Source organism: Capsicum annuum, chromosome 12 (assembly GCF_002878395.1).
Source record: "Capsicum annuum cultivar UCD-10X-F1 chromosome 12, UCD10Xv1.1, whole genome shotgun sequence".
NCBI lineage: Eukaryota > Viridiplantae > Streptophyta > Magnoliopsida > Solanales > Solanaceae > Capsicum > Capsicum annuum.
The window spans coordinates 31946187-31956661 of NC_061122.1; the positions used below are offsets into that span (position 1 = coordinate 31946187).

At 34.0% G+C, this 10475-nt stretch overlaps 1 protein-coding gene and 1 long non-coding RNA gene across 6 annotated transcripts; one reads left to right on the forward strand and one right to left on the reverse strand.

The window, feature by feature from the left end:
• The first annotated feature begins 2314 nt into the window (after window positions 1-2314).
• LOC124889503 lies at window positions 2315-5714 on the forward strand. Its single transcript, XR_007048547.1, has 2 exons — window positions 2315-3001; window positions 4126-5714. It is a non-coding gene; the product is annotated as an uncharacterized LOC124889503 (long non-coding RNA).
• On the reverse strand, window positions 3671-9606 carry LOC107851439 (UDP-glucuronate:xylan alpha-glucuronosyltransferase 1). 5 transcript variants are annotated; one of them, XM_016696450.2, is made up of 7 exons: window positions 9404-9606; window positions 9220-9321; window positions 9042-9114; window positions 8638-8702; window positions 7267-7476; window positions 5008-5639; window positions 3671-4916 (listed from the first exon to the last, which is right to left on the reverse strand). In XM_016696450.2, the coding sequence occupies exons 4-7, from the start codon at window positions 8655-8657 to the stop codon at window positions 3871-3873; spliced, it is 1908 nt and encodes a 635-aa protein (XP_016551936.1). In that variant the 5' UTR covers window positions 8658-8702; window positions 9042-9114; window positions 9220-9321; window positions 9404-9606; the 3' UTR covers window positions 3671-3870. The 5 variants fall into 5 exon arrangements, with proteins under 5 accessions (XP_016551936.1, XP_016551938.1, XP_016551937.1 ...); XM_016696452.2 differs by lacking the exon at window positions 9220-9321 and having other exon boundaries at window positions 9438-9606; XM_016696451.2 differs by lacking the exon at window positions 9220-9321.
• Window positions 9607-10475: the final 869 nt, after the last annotated feature.

Here is a 10475-nt window from a genome sequence, read left to right on the forward strand (position 1 = left end):
TTTATGCCTGGTCGCTCCATGACTGAGGCAATTCACCTTGTGCGGAGACTGATAGAGCAGTAAAGAAAGAGGAAGAGGAATTTTCACTTGGTGTTTATTGACTTAGAAAAGACGTATGACAAGGTCTCTAGGGAGGTTCTTTGGAGATGCATGGAGGCAAGAGGGGTCCGATGGCGTACATCAGAGCGATTAAGAACATGTATGAGGGGGCGAAGACTCGGGTAAGGACAGTGGGAGAAGATTTTGAGCATTTTCTGGTCTTGACAGGGTTGCACCAGGGAACAACTCTTAGTCCATTTTTATTCGCTTTGGTGATAGATGTGTTGACGCGAAAAATACAATGTGAGGTGCCTTGGTGTATGCTTTTTGCAGATGATATAGTTTTGATTAATGAGTCACGACAAGGGGTTAATGATAAACTGGAGGTTTGGAGGCAAGCCCTGGAGTCTAAAGGTTTCAGATTGAGTAGGACCAAGACGGAGTACTTGGAGTGCAAGTTTAGTGACTCGAGGCAAGAGTAGGAGGTGTTAGTGAAGTTGGATTCCCAAGCGGTTTGTAAGAGGGAGAGTTTTAAGTATCTCGGGTCTACGATTCAGAAAAATGGAGAGATAGATGAGGATGTCTCCCACCGTATTGGGGCTGGTTGGTTGAAATGGAGGCTCACTTCAGGAATACTATGCGATAAGAAGGTGCCCCTCAAGATTAAAGGCAAATTCTTTAGAGTTGCAGTCTGGCCTACTATGTTGTATGGAGCGGAGTGTTGGCCGGTTAAGAATTCTCATATCCAAAAGCTGAAGGTGGCGAAAATGAGAATGTTGTGTTGGATGTTTGGATTCACTAGGGCTGACAAGGTTAGGAATGATATTATTCGGAAGAAGGTGGGAGTGGTGTCAGTGGAGGAAAAGATGCGGAAAGTGAGGTTGAGATGGTTTGGTCATGTGATGAGGAGGGGCACGGATGCCCCAGTTCGTAGGTATGAGCTGTTGGCCTTGGATGGTTTTAGCGGGGTAGGGACAGGCCGAAGAAATACTAGAGAGAAGTGATTAAACGTGACATGGAGCAGTTACAGTTGACTGAGGACATGACTCTGGATAGGAAGATATGGAGGAATAGCATTAGGATAGAGGGTTAAGGGTGTGGTTGAGGCGTTGTCAGTATTTAGGTGGACTTTGGGGTCTTGTGTTTGGCAACGTACAATTTTCTGTGGATGTCGTACCGTTGTTATTTTATTGTGTTCTAGGATTTTCATTCTTTTGTATGCTGTCTTCTAACTTGAGCTGAGGGTCTATCGAAAACAGCCTCTCTACCTCTTTAGAGGTAGTGGTATGGACTGCTTACACTCTACCCTCCCCAGATCCCACTATGTGGGAATATACTGGGTATGTTGTTGTTGTTTACTTATAAGAATATTTAACATACTTTGATTCACAACATATTTGACATTTTAGACTGTTGCAATTCAAAACTTAGGCAATTCTTTCAGATTAATGATCATTTACACAAGATTTTGTAATTTACATGACCATAAAAGTGCAATAAAGTAACCTTTTTCTGCTTACATTTCGTTCTTATTAACCACAATGTTGTCTGAAAGTGAAAGCATATTTTAAGTCATTTTTAACTAGAAGCAGTACAAGGACCAACTTTTTTTTACATTTCAGAACATGAAGGACATTATCACAATCTTACAAGATGTCCATTTCAAAGATATCTTGCCCATTTCTTCAATTTTGGAGTAGCAAATAAAAATAGTCTCGTCGAGTCCAGCAAAGAAAACAAAAATTTATCCTAAACCCACAATTTGCTCATGTGTCCTTAAAAAAATTAATCTTCTCATTGTTATCCAAGGTATACATATTAGTTTCTCCTAGGATAGATGGGATGGATATAAAAGTGACTTCAATTTATAAAACTTTGTTGAATTCAAATGACAAAGCAAATTACACATTGGATACTGACATTCTCGTTTGAAAAAAGATGCAGAATGCAAAAGAGGGGGGAGAGTTTTAGATAATTTTTGGCGCATTAAGATTTAAGAGTACAGATGGGCGAAAGGAAAGACTTTCTTCTCAACTTTCCGAGGGTTGTTTGGTAGAGTGGATTGGAAAGTTAATGCATATATTAGTTTAATGAGTATTAGTAATACCTTATTTGGTATATTTTTTTATTCTATGCTTTATTGTGTAAGTGTGCGTTACTAATACATTAAAATCCATGGTATTAGCAATACAATGGATCCAATACATGCATTAACAAAAAAAAAAAAATTTGCATCTTTTCCAACATATATATGGTGGGTATTGTGTAAAATTTTCTTTTTTCTAGAAATTATATAATTCATGTTATTTTTAATACATCAAATCAAACACTTCATAAAAAAAATATAAATATAACTAATACAAATATCACTAATACAAGTATTAACAATACACCATATTTTTCATAATTTTTATCTACTCTACCAAACTACCCCGGGAGTTAGAAGAAGTGAGTCTATATATAGCCCTATAATCTACCTCTTCCTATCCAATGAAGTATAAAGTTCTTATTTCATTTCCCTCCATTCCCTTTTCCGTCGATTTCTCATTAATGCTTTTTAACTTTAAAAAATCCAACAGCACCTTCACATATATCAGCCATGGCATCTCAAGACCAACACCCTTAAACCAATCAACAATCTAGGGTGCGCCTCTGACACCATTGAGATGCGATTTCTATTAACTTTCATTGAAGAGGTGGAGGACGAGGAACCAACGATGTTGGTGAGGAAGGGTTTAATCTCCACGATGAGTCCTCATCCTTTTGAAAGGGAGTAAATCTGGATCATTTCACATTGTTCAGGGCCAAATTAGCCTTTTTCTCTTCTAAAAAGTACTCATGTAATGGAAAGCTTCTGCTGTTACTGAATAAGGGTATATTTGGATCAACATTAAAATGACGAGGGTATATTTGACCCTACATATTAATGGAAGACAGATTTAGCCCATTTTACAAAGTTCAGGTATAAATTTAAACTTTTTTCCTTCATTAGATATAAACTGAATCAAAGATATATAAGTATACCAAATTATATACTATTTGTTAGATGTAAGGCTAAAATCAAAGGTATTGATGTGGAGCTTTAGAGTAACTGATAAAGTTGTTGTCATATGATTAGAAGATCACAGTTTCAAGTCTTGATAACAATCCCTTGCAGAAATGTGTGTTGAAGCTGTGTACAATAGACTTTGCAGTCGGGCCCTTCCCCGACCTTGCGCATATAGTACTCCCTCTGTTTAAAAAGGAATAATATACTTTGACGACACAAAATTTAAGAAAATAAAGAAGACTTCTGAATCTTGTGGCCTTAAATTAAAGTTGTGTTAAATGTACCAAAATATCTTTTAATCTTGTAGTCCTAACATGTCATGTGGAAAATTGAAATTAAAATATTGCCAAAAGGAAAGGTTATTCTTTTTTAAACGAATTAAAAAGAAAAGTAGTCATTCTTTTTTAAACGGAGAAAGTAATAAATAGTATACTTGACAAAAGCTCGAAAATAATACCGCTTCGTGCACGGGCTGCCTCTTTTAAAATCAAAGGTATACTGATATACTAAGCATATATATACTGTACTTGACAAAAGCTCGAAAATAATAACTCAAAGTTAAGTTTAAAACAACCTTACACATGTTCAACAGACTTGGATTTAATTAATGTAGTGGAGAAACATACATAACAGAAGTGTAAAATTGGAGAACTCTATATAAGTATCTCACAAAATGTTACCTATGGACATATATCAAAGCTGAAAATATCATCAAATGACTAACAACAAGATTGATCACTGAGATGCATACTACTCATTAGAAACAAAGCCAAAATTGCTTATTATATACCAGAAAGGGATGATGTTATGGTTTTTTTAGTCTTTATGGTTGGTGGTGAAGGGTGGAAAAAGGGATCATCTGTCCAATTCTTTTCACCCCAATGCTTCAGCATACCCTTCCAATTGCATAACCTGTCTGTGCATCTCTTGAGTCGTCGATCATTAATCTTGATTTTCCAATGGCCATCAGGATAGTTTGCTTTCTTAGCTTCCCTTCTGTCCCATTCCAATTGTGCCTTTTGCTTTGATCTTAGCAGGCAAAAGTCTTGCAGCTGCTCAGGCATTGCGTCGTGCACTTTCCACCACTTGTGGTGTGCAACATCACTCGCGAATTCTTGTAAGATGTCTACGTTCCAATTGCAATCATAGTCCCGGAAACACAACCATGGCTTGTATCCTAGGTAGTGAAGGACATAAAGAATCGGAGGATCAGCCCCGAAAAGATGTGTTTTCTTTGCTTTCACCACTTCATCATCACCAATCCAGAAGTTCTTCAAGAAGTTCATATGCTTTGGTATCCGATGCCACCAAGTGAATATTTCGTTTAGGTAGCCTTGATCACCTCCATTATAGGACTCAATCTCATTTATGTGATCCATCAGGAGCTGGAACGTGCAATTTGATGGCTCGATCACCATGACACCGGAATTAAAGAGCGTGCCATTGTTTCCCGTAGCTGAAATCTGTGGCATCCTAAATAAGATGTCTATGTTCCTAAGTATAAGCAAATCGGCATCAATGAAAATGATCTTGTCATAATCGGTCAGCTGCCATAGCCTGAATTTGCTGTAGTTCCATTCATTGTAGGCATCTTTCTCTGCTTTAGGATTTCTTATTCTCTGTATTGTCCTAACTTGCCAGCCTGCTGCCTCAAGTCCACTCCTATGATACTCACCAATCGAATCATCAACGAGAATCACGAGGTCCCTCGTGGACCCTACCATTCTAATGCTTTGTGCTGCTGCTATGGCTCCACATACATATACATGAGCAGAATGCAAGATTGTTGCATATGCCTCACGCCTTTTGTTCCCCGTATGTACTTCCTCTGTTACCATAACATAGACACTATCAATATTTGATATCTTTGCAAAAGCATTCACATCGAAAGAAGGAAAAAACAATAAAGTATATGTTACCTGTTGTACCAAAGGGTAGTGCAAGTTCACATGATCCTACAGGAAGTTGAACTTTTTCTCTTAGAACACTCAGATCGGGCTTGTACAACCAGGCATTACCTTTTCTAGCAATGAGCTCTTTGCACCTATAAAGATTCGGTATAGGGAAGCATTTGGTTATGAAAAGCAAATGCACAGGATGTTTACCCTTAGCAGAGGAAGCTAAACCAGCTGCAGCAAGTTGCAAGTGCAATCGCGCAACATCTCTAGACCAATTCCCTTCATTTCTACAAGGTAACTTGACAGCTATGAGATCGATTCGTGTCCTAGGAACTTCAAGTTTTGGCAAAGTAGGACAACTTTGAACTTCATCTTCTTGTTCTTCATCAATCCACTCTGGATACAAGGTGTCCCAAGTCACATTTTTTCCGGCGTAGTCCAGGTACAGGACTGTTTTATTCGCATTAGGAACAACTTGTGTCCATTTATTGATTTCATCTTTGTTGAAATTTAGAAGGCCAATGTTCTCAACAACTTTGTTTTGGTCAGGCAATTGATCCAAAACTTGAGATACTTCCTCCCAACTGATGTCTATATCTGATATGTATCTAGGATCTGAAGCACCCCATATCCATCTGTTCACAAAATGTTGCCTGCATTACATAATTTCTTTCCATTAATAAACAACTAATTAGCTATGAGGCCCTCTATTTTGAATTTCAAGCCAATACTTTATAAGAACCCCTTGAATGATTCATTCACTTTTATTAGTTTCTATCCATCCATTGCACACACACATACCTAAAAGAATTTAATGGTGGAATTTTACTAAACGTGCAATGACTAGGACTTTTCAAAACCGAGCCGTAACTATTAATCCAACCGCAAAATTAGTTTATTGGCTAATTGGTAATGGGTTATCGGATTAATGGTTGGAGAACGGATCAAAATTTTATAATTCATGGCTTGTTGGTGCGGAGATGGATTACTCAATTTTTTTATCGGGTAAACCGTTAACCCATTAAGAATTATTATAATTATATTTTTACCCTTAGATATATAAGTATCTTTTATCAATCCAACATATAAAACTTCATTTATTATTCTCTTCACTTCTTAGTTTAGAAAATAACATGCCACTTCTTGTGACATCTAACCATAAAGTTCAGTCAGACTCTCTAAAATGTAAAGAAAATCTGAAATTAATTCTTAAACCAAAACATAAATTATTCTTGACAACACAAAGGACTGCAATAAAAATGAAACAACCCAAATGTGTCCTTCACAAAGCTTGATATAAAACATAAAAATTCAAATAATATTAAAGTTTTAATTTTTTTTCTGTCAATCCAATAATTAAAAATGTTTCTACATACATTTTAGGTCTAGAAGAAAAAACTTACTTGATTCGATGTTTTAACCTATTAATTAACTACACAAACAAAACTCAAGAAGCCTAAAAGATTGATAAATAGATCAATCATAGTATAAAAATAACTTAGTCGGCGAAGAAACGGAGGAACTACCAATAATCGCTCGATATTTCATTCTCTCTTAAATTTATCTGTTACACCATCCGATAACCGTCCGTTAATTGCTAATCCAATACCGAACCAACCGTTATCTTATTGGGTGGCTAGTGGATTAGTATATTTAAAAACCGATAACCTATAAGTCGAACCGCTAAGCATAATTATCCAACTGATCCAACCGATAAACAGCCCTAGCAATGACATCGACTTAGTTATTGTTGTTTATAAAAGGGACCAAGCAAATATAGTTGGTGAACATGACTTGAGCAGCTTATATATTGAATGTATTGGTGCAGACAGACAGTAGTGTAGTCCCTGTTGAAGACCTAATAAAACATGTTTCGGAGAGGCACATTAGATAATCTCTTTAACTCTAAGGCACCCTCCCCATTTGACTATCATTTGTGGGAGGATCAATGAGAGAGATGTAGTGAAATGTTCTACACTTATGGAACATGCTTCCACGTTAATGAACAAGACGACTTAATATATACACGTCTTAATCTTGTTTTTTTATGGTGTGCTTAATTTATGCAATGCTATTGGACTAATACAAATTAACTATGTAACATTTAACATATAGACATTGGCAATGTAAATATTGTTTTCACTACATTTGTAATTTAAACTGTAGCGGGCTACCATATTTATTTTATAGGTAACTAGTTCCACATCAAAATTATTTTACACTGTTAATGTATAGAATTCAAACTCATATATATAGAAGAATAGAAGAAGTAGAGCATACCTTGAAATAGTGTCAGCTTTGTTATGTTGACAAATAGAAGGGGAAGAGAGAATGATGTAAAAAGTGCCAATCACAATGAGAAATAGGACAAGCTTTAGAGGATGAAACTTGCAATTTGTACTCTTCTCTTGAAAAGGGTTTTGGAGGGGCTTTATGCTTCCCACATCCTTCACTTTTATCTTTTGTAACCTTCTTTTGCATGCATCTTCTCTGTAAAATGACGTACAAAAAATAGGTTTACGTATTGAATTAAGAAAAATTATTAGTAAGTAATTTGTGTTAATTAGAATGATGATATCCTTGACACCTCTTTACATTGGCGGTTTGAATAAGGTTGACGCAGAGTCTAAACAAGGAATTTAAATTTATGAATTCTGAACTTCTAGAAAATCTATTTTCTTCTTGTCAATGACGATTTCATTTTTTGGACTCAAATCCTAAACCTCTAATTGAAGGTGAAAGAGTACCTACTCCGATCACAACCTTTAGTATATACGTAGTTGCAGTTTATTAATTTAAGATATATGATACTGCTTAGCTACTTCAACAACTAACTAACTAATCTGCCCTTCTACAAATGAGATTAAAAGGTTGAACAAATGTTAGAAATATTATAATTTTTGAAACCTAGGTTGAACAGTTGCAATTCTTTACCTACCACATGTTGGACCACAATAAACTAGTTAATTTAATAAATCTGTAACTAAAAGGTTGCTTTGTCTAATTAAAGTAAGATTTTAAAACTAAGAGATACAACTACTATACCATCCCCCAAACCAATAAATTTCCCTCTCATATATAGTTCTTATTAACCTTGACTTTGTGCTAAAATATTTTAGAGAACAGCTACTTTCAATTTTGCAGTTGGAAAGTATTACATATAGGTTATTAATTTAGTTGAAAAATGAATAACAGAACTAATTAGTTTAACTTATAAGTATGATACGTTTTCTAGTAAAACATGCTTTCTAAGTTTTGGGGTTCTTTACTCGAAAGGAACCAACAAATAAGCCTAATCTTTGTAAGTATATTTTAGTGTTAACTATAAATACGAAGCTTCTAATTTCACTTTATACGAAAACGTAATTTCTAAGCTCTCAACCAAAATTGTTTTCCTTTTGAAAATGACATGGACCTACAATTTTCAATTTTAGCTCATGGTTGAGCGGCTAACGGAGTCTGCAATAAAATAAGTAGAGGATTGAAACTAGTTTAGTTTCTTCTAGTTTCATATACAGTAGTACTTACTTTTTATGAAATTAACAGTATTATTTTGCACTCCCCTTTTTATTTTTAGTTGTCCCCTGTATCAAATATATACTTTTATTTTCACTTACCACTTTTTGTATATTATAAGAAAAAATAACTCACATTGATCGTCTAGCCTCCATGAGACCTCCAGCCTATTGAAAAGATGAAAATTAACCACGTAAAATCTGCCAAAACATATGAAGAAAATACATACACATTAATCCAACAAGGTCAATAAGAAATATTGCTACAGGGAAATAGTAATTTGCATCATTGCCTAAATGCCTACGAAAAAGATAAGTCAAAAAAGAAGATGGATTTGCAAAGTACACAAACTAAAAGGAAACCAATGATTACTTCATATATAAATGCTCTGTGCTCGCCTATCCAATAGAAAAAAAAACATATCATTCCATATTCATTATGTTCAAAATAAATAAAATCTTCTTATGTATACATTCTAATTTTTGTTATAAAATTAAAATTACGACTCAGACCCCTAAATTTGTTTATTTTTATATTACCTAGTTCCAACAGTAAACAGTTGATTTAGTTGAACCCACAGACATGTCCTTGATCCACCACCACTTTCGTATACTAGAAAAAACGATGAAATTACATTAATATATTGGTTTCAAAGGAAGATGACAAAATACACACACATTTTTTTTTTGTTTTCCAACAACAAGAAGAATAAGATACCTAAAGTAATTCTGCGAGTGGTTCGATGGAGGGTGATGTATATGCGGCCTTATTCCTATCTTATGAATATAGAAAGGTTGTCTCGAATGGACCTCGACTCAACTAATGAATATAAAAAACAGTATAAAAAGGAGATTGAACAAGCAAGGTGAACAAGAATCATGGCACAAACATTCAAAGTTACCTTTGCAAATACTAGGCAATGAGAAATTAATTACCACATTGAAAATAGATATTCTTGTTTTCTTCTTCTTCTTTGTTCTTTTATCTTTGGTGAATAGAAGATTTAGGTATTGAAGGTTATAAGTTTTGTATGAGAAAAGAAGAGGAAGAAAGAAAGGACACTCAAAAAATAAGAAACAACTTTTTCTCTTAATGAATTCTCCAAGTTTTTTCTAGATATATATATTTTCTTGAAGCTAGAATAAAATATTATGCTCTTTGAGGTGTCCAACTATTTTTTTGGTGACTTTACCAAAAAAAATATTAAGAAAATAAAAACAAATAATATGTCTTTTCAAGTCAATTGCAAGAACCAGTTTTTTCACCAACTTCTTTGCTTTCGAATTGTCTCTTCTTACAAATAATAAATAAGGAATTCTGGAATAACATTTTTGTTAATGCTTCACTTTTCCTAATTTCACTTTTTAGATTCTTTATTATTACAATATCTAAGTGCTCATTCCATAAAAGAAATTATATTGTCTTGGAAAATTTATTTAATCCTTTTCCACATCTTTGGACCCTTTTACTTTCTTGGAATATAATTTCAAAAGGATAATGTTTGTTAGCAAGGAAATTATTTTTGGAAAATAAGTCATTTTCCAACAATCAAACATTAAAAATTATTTTTTATTAAAAGAGTCATTTTTTAATTATAGTTTTCTCCGATACTCATCTGAAATATTTTATAAATTTTAGAGTATTTTAATAGAAAGACGAAGTTTCTTCAGAAAAATATTTTGCCTCATAACAAATGCATATTTAAGTCATATACACTTATTAAAGAAATATTTCTATATCATTAGTGCATAAAAGTTAATCTATTCTTAAATATATTTCTTGCTTTCAGTAATATAATCATTATTTCTATATGTCTATGTTCACTTATCAACTGTTAGACTTGAAAAGCCTATGAAAAATCACTTCAACTATAAGAACTGTATATTTTTATAAAGTTTAAATCTAGTGAAAAAGAAATTACTAAATGATATTGTATCCCCTTTGTAAAGAAATAGGAAGTGGTTAAATTTCAA

Coding starts and splice junctions, on each gene's coding strand:
- LOC107851439 (XM_016696453.2), bottom strand. CDS start 8,657: ATGGAGGCTAGACGATCAAT. Junction 5,640..7,266: donor AAAGCTGACACTATTTCAAG/GTATGCTCTACT, acceptor TATGTAATGCAG/GCAACATTTTGTGAACAGAT. Junction 4,917..5,007: donor ACTACCCTTTGGTACAACAG/GTAACATATACT, acceptor TTATGGTAACAG/AGGAAGTACATACGGGGAAC.